At 50.6% G+C, this 20842-nt stretch overlaps 1 protein-coding gene across 1 annotated transcript in view; it reads right to left on the reverse strand.

The window, feature by feature from the left end:
* The window catches only part of LOC140393726 (ethanolamine kinase 1-like), a 117377-nt gene that overhangs the window by 18983 nt on the left and 77552 nt on the right, over positions 1-20842 (reverse strand). The window contains 1 exon segment of the mRNA XM_072480051.1: positions 19169-19311. Coding sequence (XP_072336152.1) covers positions 19169-19311 — 143 coding nt within the window.

A 20842-nucleotide genomic window follows, 5' to 3' on the forward strand; every position in this document is an offset into this window, starting at 1 on the left:
GAGAGGGGGGTGCGGGCAAAGAGAGGGGGGTGCGGGCAAAGAGAGGGGGGTGCGGGCAAAGAGAGGGGGGTGCGGGCAAAGAGAGGGGGGTGCGGGCAAAGAGAGGGGGGTGCGGGCAAAGAGAGGGGGGTGCGGGCAAAGAGAGGGGGGTGCGGGCAAAGAGAGGGGGGTGCGGGCAAAGAGAGGGGGGTGCGGGCAAAGAGAGGGGGGTGCGGGCAAAGAGAGGGGGGTGCGGGCAAAGAGAGGGGGGTGCGGGCAAAGAGAGGGGGGTGCGGGCAAAGAGAGGGGGGTGCGGGCAAAGAGAGGGGGGTGCGGGCAAAGAGAGGGGGGTGCGGGCAAAGAGAGGGGGGTGCGGGCAAAGAGAGGGGGGTGCGGGCAAAGAGAGGGGGGTGCGGGCAAAGAGAGGGGGGTGCGGGCAAAGAGAGGGGGGTGCGGGCAAAGAGAGGGGGGGTGCGGGCAAAGAGAGGGGGGTGCGGGCAAAGAGAGGGGGGTGCGGGCAAAGAGAGGGGGGTGCGGGCAAAGAGAGGGGGGTGCGGGCAAAGAGAGGGGGGGTGCGGGCAAAGAGAGGGGGGTGCGGGCAAAGAGAGGGGGGTGCGGGCAAAGAGAGGGGGGTGCGGGCAAAGAGAGGGGGGTGCGGGCAAAGAGAGGGGGGTGCGGGCAAAGAGAGGGGGGTGCGGGCAAAGAGAGGGGGGGTGCGGGCAAAGAGAGGGGAATGCGGGCAAAGAGTGTGGGGGTGCGGGCAAAGAGAGGGGGGTGCGGGCAAAGAGAGGGGGGTGCGGGCAAAGAGAGGGGGGTGCGGGCAAAGAGAGGGGGGTGCGGGCAAAGAGAGGGGGGTGCGGGCAAAGAGAGGGGGGGTGCGGGCAAAGAGAGGGGGGTGCGGGCAAAGAGAGGGGGGTGCGGGCAAAGAGAGGGGGGTGCGGGCAAAGAGAGGGGGGTGCGGGCAAAGAGAGGGGGGTGCGGGCAAAGAGAGGGGGGTGCGGGCAAAGAGAGGGGGGTGCGGGCAAAGAGAGGGGGGTGCGGGCAAAGAGAGGGGGGTGCGGGCAAAGAGAGGGGGGTGCGGGCAAAGAGAGGGGGGTGCGGGCAAAGAGAGGGGGGTTGCGGGCAAAGAGAGGGGGGTGCGGGCAAAGAGAGGGGGTTGCGGGCAAAGAGGGGGGTTGCGGGCAAAGAGAGGGGGTTGCGGGCAAAGAGAGGGGGTTGCGGGCAAAGAGAGGGGGGTTGCGGGCAAAGAGAGGGGGTTGCGGGCAAAGAGAGGGGGTTGCGGGCAAAGAGAGGGGGTTGCGGGCAAAGAGAGGGGGTTGCGGGCAAAGAGAGGGGGGTTGCGGGCAAAGAGAGGGGGTTGCGGGCAAAGAGAGGGGGTTGCGGGCAAAGAGAGGGGGTTGCGGGCAAAGAGAGGGGGTTGCGGGCCAAGAGAGGGGGTTGCGGGCCAAGAGAGGGGGTTGCGGGCCATGAGAGGGGGTTGCGGGCCAAGAGAGGGGGTTGCGGGCAAAGAGAGGGGGTTGCGGGCAAAGAGAGGGGGTTGCGGGCAAAGAGAGGGGGTTGCGGGCAAAGAGAGGGGGTTGCGGGCAAAGAGAGGGGGTTGCGGGCAAAGAGAGGGGGTTGCGGGCAAAGAGAGGGGGGTTGCGGGCAAAGAGAGGGGGTTGCGGGCAAAGAGAGGGGGGTGCGGGCAAAGAGAGGGGGGTGCGGGCAAAGAGAGGGGGGTGGCGGGCAAAGAGAGGGGGGTGCGGGCAAAGAGAGGGGGGTGCGGGCAAAGAGAGGGGGGGTGCGGGCAAAGAGAGGGGGGTGCGGGCAAAGAGAGGGGGGTGCGGGCAAAGAGAGGGGGTGCGGGCAAAGAGAGGGGGTGCGGGCAAAGAGAGGGGGGTGCGGGCAAAGAGAGGGGGGTGCGGGCAAAGAGAGGGGGGTGCGGGCAAAGAGAGGGGGGTGCGGGCAAAGAGAGGGGGGTGCGGGCAAAGAGAGGGGGGTGCGGGCAAAGAGAGGGGGGGTGCGGGCAAAGAGAGGGGGGTGCGGGCAAAGAGAGGGGGGTGCGGGCAAAGAGAGGGGGGTGCGGGCAAAGAGAGGGGGGTGCGGGCAAAGAGAGGGGGTGCGGGCAAAGAGAGGGGGGTGCGGGCAAAGAGAGGGGGGTGCGGGCAAAGAGAGGGGGCGCGGGCAAAGAGAGGGGGGCGCGGGCAAAGAGGGGGGCGCGGGCAAAGAGGGGGGGCGTGGGCAAAGAGAGGGGGGCGCGGGCAAAGAGAGGGGGGCGTGGGCAAAGAGGGGGGGCGCGGGCAAAGAGGGGGGCGCGGGCAAAGAGAGGGGGGCGCGGGCAAAGAGGGGGCAAAGAGGGGGGCGCGGGCAAAGAGAGGGGGGCGCGGGCAAAGAGAGGGGGTTGCGGGCAAAGAGAGGGGGGCGGGGAAAGAGAGGGGCGGGGAAAGACGGGGCGGGGAAAGAGGGGGGCAGGGAAAGAGGGGGGCAGGGAAAGAGGGGGGCAGGGAAAGAGGGGGGCAGGGAAAGTGGGGGGCAGGGAAAGTGGGGGGCAGGGAAAGAGGGGGGCGGGGAAAGAGGGGGGCGGGGAAAGAGGGGGGGCGGGGAAAGAGGGGGGGCGGGGAAAGAGGGGGGGCGGGGAAAGAGGGGGGGCGGGGAAAGAGGGGGGGCGGGGAAAGAGGGGGGGCGGGGAAAGAGGGGGGGCGGGGAAAGAGGGGGGGCGGGGAAAGAGGGGGGGCGGGGAGAGGGGGGCGGGGAGAGGGGGGGCGGGGAGAGGGGGGGCGGGGAAAGAGGGGGCGGGGAAAGAGGGGGCGGGGAAAGAGGGGGCGGGGAAAGAGGGGGCGGGGAAAGAGGGGGCGGGGAAAGAGGGGGGCGGGGAAAGAGGGGGGCGGGGAAAGAGGGGGGCGGGGAAAGAGGGGGGCGGGGAAAGAGGGGGGCGGGGAAAGAGGGGGGCGGGGAAAGAGGGGGGCGGGGAAAGAGGGGGGCGGGGAAAGAGGGGGGCGTGGAAAGAGGGGGCGGGGAAAGAGGGGGCGGGGAAAGAGGGGGCGGGGAAAGAGGGGGCGGGGAAAGAGGGGGCGGGGAAAGAGGGGGCAGGGAGAGTGCGAGCAAGAGGTTAGTGGAGGGAGAGAGAGTGAGCGTGAGGGATGGGGAGAGAAAGAGGGAAGGGATGGGGATGGAGAGAGCAAGAAAGAGGGGAGGATGGGGATAACAAGAGAGGAATGGGGAGAGAGAGAGCGCGTGCGAGCGAGTGAGATGGGAGGGAGAGAAGGAGATGGGAGGGAGGGAGGGAGATGGGATGGAGAGAGGGAGATAGAGTGTGGCAGGGGGAAGCATTGGGGGAGAGGGGGAGATTTGCAACGTACTGAATTTATTTTGTTGTCCTGTAGTCAACAGTCTCAAACTCACTTCCTAACCGCACTGTGGTTGTACCGACACCACAGTGAAGTCCGCAGCTCCCCATTACCCTCTCAAGGCCAATTAGAGACGACATCCCCAAGTGATGCCTCCATCCATTTTCTTAAAAACTATACCGGTTCAGGAAAACGGTCTCCATTCAAAAACCATTTTAATGGTCGTGTAAAAATTAGTTTTGCTTTGCGCAAATAGAAAATTCAACTGAGAGATTACTGAATTTATATCGCACCTTCCACAACCTCGGGACATCCCAAAGTGATCTACAGCCCATGAAGTACTTTTTGTAAAAGAAAGAGAGCAAAGTGCTGGAAACACTCAGCAGGTCAGGCAGCTTCCATGAATAGAGAAACAGATTTAAAGTATCGAGTGCATTACCAATCTCTGGAGGTTTTGTAGATGCTGGTGTAATGTACAGAATGCTGTCGCCAATTTGCCAACTCACAGACATGCAATATGCTAACCAGTGGCTTTGTACCAGGAATAAAGGATGGCCAGGATCCTGAGGGCAACTCCCTGCTCTTCTTTTCAGGATCTTTCACATGCCTAGCCGCCGAAGAGATAAAATGACAAGGGACGTTTTGGGACGGAGGACCAGGATGCGGGTGCTGTGTAGACTGTGTGAAGAATGGGGCGGGGGGGGGGGGGGGTCGCTGTCCAGCTGCGGACACAACGCAGGACACGGGACAACCACCTCAGCCCGCGGGACGGTCCCGTGAAATCTGGGACTTTTGGTCGCCTGGACGGAAGAAGCCACGGTTTAATGGCTCGCCTGTAAAATGGCACCTCTGACATTGCAGCACTCCCTCAGCCTGCACTGGACAACAAGCTTGGAAAGTGTGCTCACGTCCCTGAGGTGCATCTTGAACCCACGACCGGCCGATTTGGAGGAGTGTGTGTCACCCGCTGACACCCAATAGAGAGAATATCGCACACATGAAATATGTTCTTTGCAGCTGTGTCACCTTACCCCAAATTACTTTTAAATAAAATATTTTGCGATATTACTAACAAAATTACATGTCATTAGGAGTCTGTCATTCAATCACGAGATTGAGTTTTGGCTTCTGTTGATATTTTTGGTCAAGCCACTCCACCCTTAGCCTTGCCCAAGCCGCCCTTATTATAGAGCTTTAGTTTAAAAAAAATTAAGATTGGCCATTGAGGAGATTTCTGAAGTAGTGTACAGCATTCCGTATTTTTCAGTTCATAGCCATTTCAACATTGCAGATGAGTTTTTACATGTTTTGCGCGGGACATAAAGGTACAGAAACAGGGCATTCGGCCCAACCAGTCTCTGCTGGTGTTCATGCTCCACTCAAGCCTCCTCCCATCTCTCTTCATCTAACGCTATCGTCATAACTGTTACAAGAGTAGCCGATGTTGCCACTGGACAGCTCAGGTCTCAGGGTAGAAGCTGGCTTGGTAGATCGTATCATTTGTTTTTTGCTCAGAAAAAGAAGGGTAGCTACTGAACAGAGTCACAAGAGCCAGCTGATGAACTTTTAACAAAACAATAAACATCTACTAAACAAGAAAAGAGGAACTATATTATACTACTCTTTCACCCAACCGTGTGCGCCTTGGCAAGGCGGCACAGTAGCACAGTGGTTAGCACTGTTGCTTCACAGCACCAGGGACCCAGGTTCGATTCCTGGCTTGGGTCACTGTCTGTGCGGAGTCTGCATGTTCTCCCAGTGTCTGCGTGGGTTTCCTCCGGGTGCTCCGGTTTCCTGCCACAAGTCCCGAAAGACGTGCTGTTAGGTGAATTAGGCAGTCTGAATTCTCCCTCCGTGTACCCGAACAGGCGCCGAAGTGTGGCGACTAGGGGCTTTTCACAGTAACTTCATTGCAGTGTTAATGTAAGTCTACTTGTGACAATCATAAAGATTGTTATCTAAGCCTGTCATAATCTTATACATCTCCTTCAAGTAACCCATCAATCTTCTTTGCTCCAAGGAGAACAATCTATATTGCCTCTCCCTACCTCTTCTGCCAAAATGTATCACTTCCTTGCATTATATTTCATCAGCCATTGCCTGCCTATTCTGCTGCTAGCTTATCGATGCCATGTCTGTAGTGATATCATGGTTGTGTTGTAACCGACTGACCAGTATACCAGTGAATGTTAGAGTCAGGTGATCCCAGACTGATTCGGGAGCTGGGAGAGAGGTTGCTTGTGCATGTTCATACTGCTATTCACCTGTTGTTTTGTATATATTTGACCCACAGTTAATGTTAATAAATCGTTTAAAGCTTTAGCTACAACTGTTCTTGTAATATAAATCAAGCCATCCGGCAAGAACATTACAATGGCCCGGGCAATTCATATCATCCTCACTGTTTTCCATTTCTCCGAATTTGTTATCATCGGCAAATTTTGAGATTTTGCTCAATATTCAATGATCCAAATCATTTAGAAATAAAAATAAAAGCAGTAGGCCCAACACTAATCCTTGGGAAGCACCACTGGCTACCAACCTCCAGTCGGAAAATTTACTATTTACCACGACTAACTGTTGTCTATCCTTCAGCCAGTTTTTAACTATCCAATTTAGCACCGGCCCTCGAATTGCATAAACCTGATTTTGTTAATTGGCCTTTTCTGTGGTAATTTGCCACGGACATCATTAGAATCCAGACAAACAACATCCACCGCATTCCGCTCAGGGTACGAGGACTAGGCGGGCCGTGCAGGAATCTCCTATGATCATTCCCCTGCAAAACTGATACACCCCCTTTGGATATTCGAGGGAAATAGCTTCTCAGGTGATAGCAGCCACAGCCAAATTCATTGCAACCATGGGTGGCTCTGCTGCATAGGGGAGGAGTAAAAAGTGTGGGAATGCAATAGTTATGGGGGATTCAATTGCAAGGGGAATAGAGAGGCATTTCTGTGGCTGCAATCAAAACTCCATGTTGCCTCCCTGGCGCTCGGGTCAAGGACGTCTTGGAACAGTTACAGAACATTCCGGAGGGGGAGTGTGAACAGCCAGTGGTAAAAACAACATAGGTTAAAAAAAGGGATGAGGTCCCAAAAGCAGAATATAGGAAGTTAAGAAGTAAGTTGGAAAGTAGGCCTCAAAAGCAGTGACCTCAGGGTTACTACCAGCGCCAGGTGCCAGTCAGAGTAGAAACAACAGGATACGTCGGATCATAAGACCATAAGACTATAAGAGATAGGAGCAGAATTAGGCCACTCGGCCCATCGAGTCTGCTCCGCCATTCAATCATGGCTGATATTTTCTCATCCCCATTCTCCTGCCTTCTCCCCATAACCCCTGATCCCCTTATTAATCAAGAACCTATCTATCTCTGTCTTAGAGACACTCAGTGAATTGGCCTCCACAGCCTTCTGCGGCAAAGAGTTCCACAGATTCACCACCCTCTGGCTGAAGAAATTCCTCCTCATCTCAGTTTTAAAGGATCGTCCCTTTAATCTGAGATGGTGTCCTCTGGTTCTAGGTTTTCCTACAAGTGGAAACATCACGTCCACTCTATCCAGGCCTCGCAGTGTCTTGTACATTTCAATAAGATCCCCTCTCATCCTTCTAAACTCCAACGAGTACAGACGCAGAGTCCTCAAACGTTCCTCATACGGCAAGTTCTTCATTCCAGGGATCATTCTTGTGAACCTCCTCTGGACCCTTTCCAAGGCCAGCACATCCTTCCTTAGATACGGGGCCCAAAACTGCTCACAATACTCCAAATGGGGTCTGACCAGAGCCTTATACAGCCTCAGAAGTACATCCCTGGGCTTGTACTCTAGCCCTCTTGACATGAATGCTAACATTGCATTTGCCTTCTTAACTGCCGACCGAACCTGCACATTAACCTTAAGAGAATCGTGAACAAGGACTCCCAAGTCCCTTTGTGCTTCTGATTTCCGAAGCATTTCCTCATTTAGAAAATAGTCTATGCCTAGATTCCCCCTTCCAAAGTGCATAACCTCACACCTTTCCACATTGTATTTCATTTGCCACTTCATTGCCCACTCTCCTAGCTTGTCCAAATCCTTCTGCAGCCCCCTTTGCTTCCTCAATACTACCAGTCCCTCTACAGATCTTTGTATCATCTGTAAACTTAGCAACAGTGCCTTCAGTACCTTCTTCCAGATCATTAATGTATATTGTAAAAAGTTGTGGTCCCAGCACAGACCCCTGAGGCACACCACTAGACACCGGCTGCCGTCCTGAAAAAGACCCCTTTATCCCCACTCTTTGCCTTCTGCCAGTCAGCCAATCCTCTATCCATGCCAGGATCTTACCCCTTAACACCATGGGCTTTTAACTTATTTAACAATCTCCTCTGCGGCACCTTGTCAAAGGCCTTCTGGAAATCTAAATAAATCACGTCCACTGATTCTCCTTTGTCTAACTTGCTTGTTACCTCCTCAAAGAACTCCAACAGATTTGTCAGACACGACCTCCCTTTGACAAAGCCGTGCTGACTCAGTCCTATTTTACCATGCACTTCCAAGTGCTTTGCAATCTCATCTTTAATAACAGACACTAAAATCTTACCAATGACCGAAGTCAGGCTAACCGGCCTATAATTTCCCGTCTTCTGTCTCCCTCCCTTGTTAAACAGCGGTGTTACATTAGCCACCTTCCAGTCCTCTGGGACCCTTCCTGCCTCCAGTGATTCCTGAAAGATCATCACTAATGCCTCCACAATTTCCTCATCTATCTTGTTTAGGACCCTGGGGTGTAGTCCATCCGGTCCAGGTGACTTTTCCACCTTCAGACCTTTCAGTTTCCCCAGAACCTTCTCCTTAGTAATGGTCACTGCACTCACCTCTGCCCCCTGGTTCTCCTGGAGCTCTGGCATCCCACTGGTGTCTTCCACCGTGAAGACTGATGCAAAGTAACTATTCAGTTCGTCTGCCATTTCTTTGTTTCCTATTATTACTTCTCCAGCCACATTTTCTAGTGGTCCAATGTCTATTTTTGCCTCTCTCTTACCTTTTAGATATTGAAAAAAATCTCTTCCTATCTTCTTTTATATTATGAGCTAGCTTGCACTCATACTTCATCTTCTCCCCCCTTATTACTTTTTTAGTTATCCTCTGCTCGCTTTTAAAGGCTACCCAATCCTCTGGTTTCCCACTAATCCCTGCCACTTTGTATGCTTTTTCTTTAGCCTTTATGCTGTCCTTGACATCCCTCGTCAGCCATGGATGCCTTGTCCTCCCTCCCCTTAGCATGGTTCCTCCTCCTTGGGATGAATTTCTGTTGTGCCTCCCTAATAACCCCCAAAATCTCCTGCCATTGCTGTTCCACTGTCTTCCCTGCTTGGCTCCTTCTCCAATCAACTCTGGCCAGCTCCTCCCTCATGTCTTTGTAGTTACCCTTATTTAGTTGTAATAACGTTACACCTGATTGCAGCTTCTCCCTCTCAAACTGCAGGGTAAATTCTATCATATTATGGTCACTGCTCCCTCAGGGTTCCTTCACCTTAAGTTCCCTCATCAAGTCTGCCTCATTACACATCACCAAATCCAGAATTGCCTGTTCCCCAGTAGGCTCTGTCACAAGCTGTTCCAAAAAACCATCTCTTAGACATTCCACAAATTCCATTTCTTGGGATCCACTACCAATCTGATTTTCCCAGTCCACCTGCATATTGAAGTCCCCCATGATTATTGTAATATTGCCTTTCTTTACGTGCCTTTTCTATCTCCTGATTTATTTTCTGCCCCACATCCCGACTACTGCTAGGGGGCCTGTACATCACTCCCTTCAGGGTATTTTTACCGTTGCAATTTCTCAACTCTACCCACTGAGATTCGATGCCTTCTGATCCTATATCGCTCCTTGCTATCGATAAATAGATGGCTGAATAGATGGCTGAAGAGATGGTGCGAGGAGGAGGGTTTCAGATTCCGGGGATATCGGGACCGGCCCTGAGGGAGGTGGGACCAGTACAAACTGGACGGGTTACACCTGGGTAGGAGCGGAACTGAAGTCCGAGGGCAAGTATTTGCTAGTGTGGTTGGGGACGGCTTCAGCTCGAATGGCAGGGGGATGGGAGCCTAAGCAGGGTGACAAAGGAAAGAGAAACAAGGACAGCAATAAAAGAACAGCAAAATACATAAATGGTCGATGGGGTCATCGAGGGTGAGGGGCAAATAGGGCCACAGTACAAAGAAAATTTAGGATGATCAAAAATGGCAAAAAGACAATCCTAAATGCTTTGTATCTTAATGCATGAAGCATTCGGAAGAAGGTACTCGAACGGACGGCGAATTGAAGTAAATGGATATAATCTCATAGACATTACATGGACATGATTGAAAGGAGACAAAACATAGAACATAGAACTTAGAACATACAGTGCAGAAGGAGGCTATTCGGCCCATCGAGTCTGCACCGACCCATTTAAATCCTCACTTCCACCCTATCCCCATAACCCAATAACCCCATCTAACCTTTTTTGGTCACTAAGGGCAATTTATCTTGGCCAATCCACCTAACCTGGTCTTTGGACTGTGGGAGGAAACCGGAGCACCCGGCGGAAACCCACGCAGACACAGGGAGAACGTGCAAACTCCGCACCGACAGTGACCCAGCGGGGAATCGAACCTGGGACCCGGACGCTGTGAAGCCAGTGTTATCCACTTGTGCTACCGTGCTGTCTCTTTAAAGAAAGATATTATTTTAGTGAAGGTGGTTCAGAGAGGGTTCACTAGGATGATCCCCAGTGAGGAGGGATTGTCTTATGAGCAAAGGTTAAACAGGTTGAGATTCTAATCATTGAAATTTAGAAGCATTGAATCATACAGGATTCTTAAGGAGCTTAACCAGAGGGCAGAGTCTCAGAATAAAGGGGAGCTAATTTAAGATGAAATGAGGAGGAATTTCTTCTCTCAGAGGGTTGTGAGTCTTTGCAACCTCTTGCCACAGAGAGCTGTGGGAGCAAGGGAGGAAATTGCTGGGGCCTTGACTGACATCTTTGTATCCTCATTGGCTACAGGTGAGATCCCAGAGAACTGGAGAATAGCTAAGGCTGTTTAAGAAAGGTAGCAGGAATAATCCTGGAAATAATAGGCCGGTGAGCCTCACGTCAGTAGTTTGTAAATTATTGGAGAGAATTCTCAGGGACAGGATTTATACCCATTTGGAAACAAATGGGCTTATTAGCGATAGACAGCATGGTTTTGTGAAGGGGAGGTCGTGCCTCACTAACCTGATCGAGTTTTTTGAAGAGGTGACAAAGATGATTGATGAGGGGAGGGCAGTGGATGTTGTTTACATGGACTTCAGTAAAGCCTTTGACAAGGTGCCTCATGGCAGGCTAATGCAAAAAATGATGTCACACGGGATCAGAGGTGAGGTGGTAAGATGGATACAGAACTGGCTCGGTCACCAAAGGCAAAGGGTAGCAGTAGAAGGGTGTTTTTCTGATTGGAAGGTTGTGATTAGTGGTGTTCCACAGGGATCTGTGCTGGGGCCTCTGTTGTTTGTAGTATACATAAACGATTTGGAGGGAAATGTAGCTGGTCTGATTAGTAACTTCACGGATGACACCAGGGTTGGTGGAGTGGCAGATCGTGTTGAGGATTGTTAGAGGATACAGCAGAACGTAGATGAGTTGGAGACTTGGGCAGAAAAATGGTGAATGGAGTTTAATCCGGACAAATGTGAGGTCATGCATTTCGGTAGGTCAAACATGGAGGGGAAATATACTGTAAATGGCAAAACTCTTCGGAATATAGAAAGTCAGAGAGATCTCGGTGTGCAGGCCCACAGATCCTTGAAGGTGGCAACACAAGTGGACAAGTTAGTCAAGAAAGCATACGGAATGCTTGCCTTTATTGGACAGGGCAACGAGTATAAAAACTGGCAAGTCGTGCTACAGTTGTATTGAACCTTGGGAAGGCCGCACAATTCTGGTCGCAACACTACCAGAAGAATGTGGAGGCTTTGGAAAGGGTGCAGAGGAGGTTTACCAGGATGTTGCCTGGTCTGGAGGGTGTTAGCTATGCGGAGAGGCTGAATAGACTCGGACTGTTTTCATTAGAAAGATGGAGGTTGTGGGGTGACCTAATAGAGGTCTACAAGATAATGAGGGGCATGGATAGAGTGGATGGGCAGGCACTCTTTCCCAGGGTGGAGGGGTCAGTCATCAGGGGGCATAGGTTTAAGGTCCGTGGGGCAAAGCTTAGAGGAGATGTGCGAGGCAGGTTTTTTACGCAGAGGGTGGTGAGTGCCTGGAACGGGTTGCCAGGGGAGGTTGTGGAAGCAGATACATTAACGACGTTAAAAAGCATCTTGACAAACACATGGATAGGATTTCAGGTCATGGGCAGGCATGGGGGAGGGGAGGGGGAGAGACATAACCTGAAATTTGGATAGGTATGGAGGGATACGGCACAAGGAAGCGCTGAGGGTTTGGGCAAAAGTTGGTATCATGACTGGGACAGGCTTGGAGGGCCAAAGGGCCTGTTGCTGTACTGTAATGTTCTTTGGTAAAGACCGATGCAAAATAACTCATTTAGCCTTTGTCGTGCCTCGAAGCATACATCACGCTCTTTGACCCGAATAGGACTCGCTCCACCCAATCCCCCCAACAAAGAGTTAAATATAAATTACCCACGGTTTTTTTTTCAAACAGTAGAAAGTGTGTCTTCAATTCAAAAATCACAAACTCTCTTCAATGGAAGAATCAAACTTTTCCACGCACTTAAAAGAAAAACCCTTTTGTCAGTGAGTGAACTGAAAAGCTCAGAGGTTGCCTGCCCCTGAAAGATGTGACGTTTGGGCAAATGTCATTCAGCAGAAACAACATTAATTAATCAGTAGCCTGAGCTTCAAAACAAAGCATGCGGAAGAGAACAATGCATGCCTGAAATGCATTTCCCTTAGCTTTTGGTTAGTCATGGTCAAAAAACTCTTTTGTACTTCCCCAGTGACTCAATATTGCGCCACAGCAACTAGGTAAGCCCCAGGTTCAATAGCTGACTCAGGCTTTTATCCGATCCCATGGCTGCTGGCAGTGGGATTGGCTTCGCATATGGAAGAAAGGCAGTGGGTGAAATGGAAACTTGGATTAAGATTGGGTTGCCTGGCCCTGCAGTCGCTGGAATTTAGCAGAAAGGGAGGTGGATCTAATTGAAACGTATGCCGTTCTGACAAGGTCGGGCTGACTGGATGCAGGGATGTTGTTTCCCCTGGCTGGGGGGGGGGTCTAGAACAAGGGGTCACAGTCTTGGGATCTGGGTTAGGCCATGTAGGACTGAGATAAGGAGAAATCTCTTCACCCAAAAGGGTGGTGAAGTTCTGGAATTATCTACCGGAGCAGCCAACTTGCACATGGTCAAAATCTCACAGACAGCAATGAGGTTGTGGCCAGATAATCTGTTTCAAAGGCGATGATTGAGGGATGAATGGTGGCCAAGACACAAGGGGAGAACTCGTGACTGTAGCAAAGCCCTGGAATCTTTTACAAATAAAAGCGAGTAAAATCTTATTGCAACAGCAACAAGTCTGGTAGTATTTCACGCTCTCTGTACTACCCTGAAATGCCAGCCTGGATTATGTGCTCAAGTCGCTCCTTCAGTTTGAATGCCAGGACCGTCTTGACTTTCAGGTGATGGTGCTACCCATTGACCCAAGACTGAGAGCCACTGATCCAAGGCCGACACCCAAAGAGATCATAGGAACAGGAGTAGGCAATTGGCCCCCTCACCATGTTTCCTCACTCAAACAGATTAAGGTTGATTGGTCGCTTAACTCCATCTCAGTTTCTAAATTCCGGCACCTTATCTAATCATCATAAAACATCTCAGTTAGATCACCCATTAATCTTTGATACTCAATGGAAGACAAGCCTGGCCGGGCTCCCGGTCCAATCCCTGCTCCATGCAGGTCAAGGGCAGAGAAGGATGTATGTATGTGGGCATGCACTGTGCGCGCGGATGGTGTGTGAGGAGGTGGGCGTCTGCGGGCGCATGCCATTTGCGTTGGTGCATCTGCTGTGGGCGCGCGCACGTGACCGGTCCGTACGTGTTCACGCGTGTCACTGGACCGCTCCTCCAGAAGCCCGGGCTATCGACCTGGCAGCACAGGTTCACAATGCACCAGGGAGAATAAGAATTGAAATTCAATGAATAAATGTGGAATATAAAGCTAGCCTCAGTAATGGTGATCATGACAAATACCATCGATTGTTGCGAAAACACATCTGGTTCACTAATGCATTCAGAAAAGGAAATCTGCATATTTCGAAGGTGACTCCAGATCCGCAGCAATGTGGTTGACTCTGGGCTGCTCGCTGAAATGGCCCAGCAAGCCGCCCAGTTCAAGGGTAATTAAGGATGGGCTTTGCCAGTGACACCCAAACCCCATGAAAGAATATTTTTTAAAGGCTGACTATCCAGGCCAGTGTATGTAGGAGGTACTGGGCAGGTGAGAGATAGCACCTGTGGAGATGTACAGCAAAAAACATCAACAGCAACAGTGCAAGGAAGGGAACAAGCCAAGAATCATTTGGCATCCGTTAAAATGACAGTATTCGTAAGGAATGGGCAATTAATTGGCGCACTCTGTCATACTGACATATTATCTGCTTCTACTGGGATCAGCTTGAACTGGCTGGGCCTGTGGGTTAGTGTAAAACTCCATAATTATAAAATGGTTATAGCTCAAAACAAGGCCATTCAGTCCATCATGATATACCGGCCCTCCACAAGATGCACTTCAGTAACTCGCCAAGGTGACTTAGACAGCACCTTCCAAACCCATGCCTACTACCATCTAAAAGGACAAGAGCAGCAGATACATGGGAACCCCACCACCTAGAAGTTCCCCTCCAAGGCACTCACCACCCTGACTTAGAAATATATTGCTCTTCCTTCACTGTTGCTGGGTCAACATCCTGGAACTCCCTCCCGAATAACGCAGTAGATATACCTACACCTCAGGGACTACAGCGGTTCAAGAAGGCAGCTCACTACCAACCTCTGAAGGGCAACTAGGGATGGGCAATAAATGCTGGCCTAACCAGCGACACCTTCACCCCTTAAATGAATTACAGAAGAAACCACAGGAAAACTGGGAGCTCGTAAGAAGGGCAAGACAATATTCGTGGGGGATTTTAAAATGTATATAGTCGTGGGAAGCACGCGGCGCAGTGGGTTAGCACTGTTGCTTCACGGCACTGAGGACCCGGGTTCGATCCCAACCCCGGGTCACTGAATGTGTGGAGTTTGCACTTTCTCCCCGTGTCTGTGCGGGTCTCACCCTCACAACCCAAAGATGTGCCGGGTCGGTGGATTGGCCCGGAATAGGAAAAGAAAAAATTGGGTACTTCTTTATTTTTAAAAATATGCATACTGTCTGGTTTAATGAAATTGGCAACAGTAGCCTCAGGGGCGAGTTCTTGGAATGTATTAGAGACGGTTTCTTGCAACAATAGGTTACCAAACCAACCAGGGAACAGGCTGATTTGGATTTAGTATTTTGCAATGTGATGGAATCAATTAATGATCTTGTAGTAAAGGATCCTCTGGAGAAGAATAATCATAGAACAGAGAACATACAGTGCAGGAGGCCATTCAGCTCATCAAGTCTGCACTGACCCTCACTTCCACCCTATCCCACTAACCCAATAACCCCTCCTAACTTTTTTTGGTCACTAAGGGCAATTTAGCACGGCCAATCCACCTAATCCGCACATCTTTGGACTGTGGGAGGAAACCGGAGCACCCGGAGGAAACCCACGCAGACACGGGGAGAATGTGCAGATTCCGCACAGTGACCCAGCGGGGAATCGAACCTGGGGCCCTGGCGCTGTGAAGCCACAGTGCTATCCACTTGTGCTACCGTGCTGCCCAAATTGTCAGTGAATATTTGAATTTCAAATTCAGTTTGAGGGCAATAAATGTGAGTCCCACATTGATGTTCTGCCGTAAAACAAAGTTAATTACTTAGGCACGAGGACAGATTTGGCCCCAGTGGGCTGGGCAGGAAGACTAAAAGGTAGGACAGTTGACGAAGAGTGGCAGACCTTTAAGGAGATATCCAGTTCCTCCCAACTAAACTATATTCCAGAGAGGAAGAAAGATTTTGAGAGGGGGAAAATGCATCTGTGGCTAAGCAAGGAGGCAAAAAATGAAGGCATACCGTATTGAAAAGACCAGTGGCAGGCTGGAGGATTGTAAAAATTCAAAAGACCAACAAAGGGATACTAATAAAGTAATAAAAAGAGCAAAGGTAAATTATGAAAGAAATCTAGCGCAAAATATAAAAACGGATAGCAAAAGAACCTATTAATATATAAAAAGGCAGAGAGTAGCTAAAGTGAACACTACTTCTCACTGTTCCTTCGTTTTCCACCTGCATAACACCCCGCAAAACGGGGGAAAAGCACCAAAACAATCCAACCGTGGGCAGGAGCCACCTAATGTGCGACCGCTCACTCCATGGCCGCCAGCGAAATTAACGTCTGGTTTTGTTAATTGTGCCAATGCAAATCAGATGCAAAGCCCATGTGTGTTATATGTAGGGAAGTACTGGCAAATGAGAGTTTAAAACCCTCAAAAACTTCAAAGGCATTTGAACGCGATGCCGAGACATCGAAACAGTGAAAAAAAATCAAATAACCTGTACATCTTTGGACTGTGGGCGGAAACTGGAGCACCCGGAGGAAATCCACGCAGACACGGGGAAAATGTGCAAACTCCACACAGACAGTCACCCGAGGCTAGAATTGAACCTGGGACCCTAGAGCTGTGATGCAGCAGTGCTAACCACTGTGCCACCATGCCACATTTGAGGTAATACACAGGGTAAGATCCCACAGCTTTGGAGGCAATAGATTAGTTGAATCAAGGATTGACTAACCAACGGAAAGTAGAGAGTCGGGATAAATGGGTCTTTTTCTGGTTGGCAAGCTGAAACTAGTGTGTGCACAGGGTTCGGTCCTCAGGCCCCAACTATTTACAATCTATATTAGTGACTTGGATGCAGGGATAGAATGTACTATCGTCAATTCTGCAGATCACACTAAAATAGGTTGGAAAGCAAGTTGCAATGAGGAAATAAGAAATTTACAATAGGTTAGGTGAGTGGGCCAAAATTTGACAGACGGAATTTCATGTGGATAAGTATGAGGTTATCCATTTCAGTCAGAGGAATAAAAAGGAAAATGATCTAAATGGAGAGAATCTTCAGCGCAGAGGGATCTGCATGAATTGCAGAAAGTTAGTATGCAGGTGCAGCAGGTAATAAGGAAGGCAAATGGAATTTTGGCATTCATTGCTAATGGAATAGAGTATAAAAATAGGGAAGTGCTGTTGCAACTGTAGCAGGCATTGGTGAGACCACATCTGGAGCACTGCGCACAGTTTGGTCCTCTTACTTGAGGAAGGACATGAATGCATTAAAGGCAGTTCAGAGAAGGCTCACTAGATTGATGCTGGGGATGAAGGACTTGTCTTCTGAAGAGAGAATGATCAGTTTAGGCCGAGACTCGTTGGTGTTTCGACAAATAAGGGGAGATCTAATTGAGGTATATGATGCTAAAGGGTAGACGTAGAGTGCATACGTCCCCTTGTTGGAAAGTCTAAAATGGGAGACCACAGTTTCAGGCCAAAGGATGGCAGATTTAAAACAGAAATGAGGAGGAATTATTTCACTCAAAGGGTTGCAAATCTGTGGAATTCTCGACCCCGGAGTGCAGTGGACGCCAGAACCCTAAACAAATGTGTGGAGAAGATAGCTAGGTTTTTAATTAGGAGCGGGGTGAAGAATTGTGGGGAGTGGGGAGGAAGGTGGATTTGAGGCTGAGAAGAGACCATATTGAATGGCGGAGCAGGGGGGGGGGGGCTGAATTGCCTAATCCTGCTCCTATTCCTTGGGCTGGATTCTCCGGTCGCTGACGTCGAAATCGCGTTCGGCGTCGGGCCGGAGAATGCAAATTCCTGACAGAATCAGGGGCGGCGTCACTTCTGCGATGCTCCGCCCCCTTCAAAGCGGCGTACCCGGAGAGTACGCTGCGCCACGTATTCACGGCCTCAGGCCTGACGCCCCCCCCCCCCCCCCCCCCCCCCAATGCTCCGCTGCCGACCGGCTCAGTTCCCGATGGCGTAGGTCTCTCATGGTCTCACTCGTCGGGAACTCGGCGTGGCGGCTACGGACTGAGTCCAGCGCCTGCACAGAGGGAGGAGGGCCGATCCGCAGGCAGGGGCGGACATATTCGGGGCTGGGGGGTGGGGCGGTATGGGGCCGAAGGGGGGGGGGGGGGGGGGGGGGGGGGGGGGAGAGACTATTTTGCGGGCCGGGTCCGTGAGTGGCATCCGCCATGAAGCATGGCATGGCCGCTACAGGCCGCGCAGCCACGGACCCGACAATTCACCAGGCCGTATCTGCAGCTACAACCAGGTCCTCCACGCTGCCGTCCAGTTAGCTCCCAGCGAAACGGGGAATCGGTGGCCGTTTTGCGCCAGTTTTCCTGCCACCGTTCTCATGCCGGCGTGGGGGCATAGTCCCCAAATCAGAGAATCCAGCCCCTTATGTCTGTATTGATGCAAAAATGGACAAAACAATTAAGAATTGTACAAGCCTCTCAGTGTACCATCTCCTCTAAAAGTGTCATCGGTCTAATCAGTATCATCGGTCCCCAAGAGCACATTCTTTGCCTTTTCCAGATGCAAACTGGTCAAACCTGTCGTAAAAACCTGTTTTGTATCTCCACCCCAGACCTCCACAGCCCGCGGCCTAGTGGTATTGTCACTGGACTAGTAATCCAGAGACCCCAGCTCTGGGGACCCAGGTTCGAATCCTGCAGATGGTGAAATTTGAATTCAACAAAAATCTGGAATTAAAATGATGACCATGGAACCATTGCCGATTGTTGTAAAAACCCATCAGGTTCACTAATGTCCCTTTAGGGAAGGAAATCTGCCATCCTTACCTGGCCTACATGTGAATCTGCACAGCCAATCGTTGTCACCCCCAAAGCAGACCCCAGCAAAAATCCAAATAAATGAATATCAGACGAACAGCGTGACATTCCAACTCAATGAAACACTCGCATTTTCAGTGGACAGCTGCAACATGAGCCAGTTCAATGGCAACAGATGATTCATTGTATTACTGCAAAGGGTCAGGTGACTTTAGAGTGACAACATCCACAAGTGAATATGTGGCAAACGAGTATACAGGAGACAATGCTGGCAGTGTGCGAGAGCACGGCTGCCGAAAGGCATATTTCTCTGGCAAATATGACATAAATGGGAAGAAACAGTGCCCTCATTACAGACCAATGGGGTGTGATAAGAGCATGTGACGCAGCTCAAGGGATTACCATTCAGCCGTTTTCAATATTTAAGCAGATACTTAATTAGTGAGGAATGATACGCTGGAACCTATTCAATCAAGCACACAATGAACTGCTGGTCTTACTATTTGTTCAAAATAAAAACCCATTGATATCTTCACACTCCCTCGGTGAAATGACGTCAATTACTCAGAAAGGCCCAACAATTCATTGCAAATAAAACTGGCCCAATTAAGGAGAAGTTACCCAGATACCACGTCACAACTACCTGGAGTGGAATAGCCACTTGAACTCAGGCTCACAGAGGACGAGGGAAGCTAATGACAGACCAGTGACCCGGCCCAGCTGCAAGTTACTTTTGGATTTGGCGCAGCATTCAGTCCCAGGTTAGTGATCAGCCCTAACTCTTGTAAATTGATATACTTGCCGATTTTCTACTTGTCTAAACACAGTCAAAATGCATGTCAGGCTACAGCCGAAGTGATGGGATGGCTGGCCTGCTGGGCGATTGGGTCCTCACCTTCCTTTTCATTGTAGATGATATTCTTGCACAGGAGGTCATTATGGCAAAGGACTGTGGGGGAGTTCAGCTCCGACAGGTAATCCTTCATCCAGGCTGTTTCCTTCTCCAGTGTCGCCAACGGTGGCACTTTCTGCTGAATCCTGAAGCAAAGCAAAAAGATCAGTTTAAAATAAAAGCAAATTACTGAGGGGAGGGGGGGAAAATCAGTTTAAAATAAAAGCAAATTACTGCCGATGCTGGGGGGGGGGGGGGGAGATTGAGGTGCTGGGGGTGGTGGAGGAGTGGACATAGTTGGAATAGATGCGATGGAGTTGAAGGAACTGGGAGAATGGGATGGAGTCCTCACAGGATGGTGGGTGTGAAGAGCTGTCGTTGAGGTAGCTGCGGGAGTTGGTGGGCTTGGAATTGATACTAGTGGACAGTCTATTCCCAGAAATGGAGAAAGGGAAGGGAAGGGAAGTGTCAGAGATGGACCATGGGAAGGTGAGAGAGGGGTCGAAATTGGAAGTGAAATTGATACATTTTTCGAGGCCCAGGCGAGAACATGAAGCGGCACTGAGACAGTCATCAATGTGCCAACAGAAGAGTTGTGGACGGGGTCCAGAGTAGATTAACATAGAATTTACAGTGCAGGAGGAGGCCATTCGGCCCATCGAGACTGCACCGGCTCTTGGAAAGAGCACCCTACCCAAGGTCAACACCTCCACCCCATCCCCATAACCCAGTATCCCCACCCAACACTAAGGGCAATTATGGACACTAAGGGCAATTTATCATGGCCAATCCACCTAACCTGCACATCTTTGGACTGTGGGAGGAAACCGGAGCACCCGGAGGAAACCCACGCACACACGGGGAGAACGTGCAGACTCCGCACAGACAGTGACCCAAGCCGGAATCGAACCTGGGACCCTGGAGCTGTGAAGCAATTGTGCTATCCACAATGCTACCGTGCTGGAACAAAGAATGTTCCACATATGCCATAAAGATTGGGACCTATACAGATGCCCATAGCCAATCTAGATGTGCACTCCTCAAAAAACAGAGACTTCTTCAGGATCTTGTAAGACTGCAGCTTCCACTGCCCAGACCCAATCTCCTCTCTTCCATCCTTCCCTTGCTGTGGGTTCTTGGGCAATAGCCACTACTAGTGTGCCCCTCATACAGGATTTTGGCAGCTAAGTCCTATTATGTTGTGAAACCCTTGAGAAACCCTTTTTTTGTAGAAAATGTTGATTTTTAACGAGTACAATGTGGTGTTTTATTCAAGACAAACCTGTTCTCACTTCCCAGGTCAATGATTATCCTGAGCTAGCACTTTACATGTCAGGGATTCCATTGCACGCATTTCCACATTAACAGTGGCTTAGTGGGTAAGTGCAGCACGTGATCTGAGTCATATTGACACGAGAGATCCCAAGTTCAATGCCAGCAGTGAATTAATCCATGGGGACAAGTAATCACCTCAGTTGGCCTCACTTGTTCTTGGGCTAGAGATTAGGGAGGGAGAAATGAGAGATATGCCCCTCACGGTAGTATTGGGAATAAGGTAAATGAGTTGATGGCGCAAATCATCGTGAATGACTATGATTTAGAGGCCATTACTGAAACATGGTTAAAGGATGGTCACGACTGGGAGTTATATATCCGAGGGTATCAAACTTTTCGGAA

Source organism: Scyliorhinus torazame, chromosome 17, assembly GCF_047496885.1.
Source record: "Scyliorhinus torazame isolate Kashiwa2021f chromosome 17, sScyTor2.1, whole genome shotgun sequence".
Taxonomy (NCBI): Eukaryota; Metazoa; Chordata; class Chondrichthyes; order Carcharhiniformes; family Scyliorhinidae; genus Scyliorhinus; species Scyliorhinus torazame.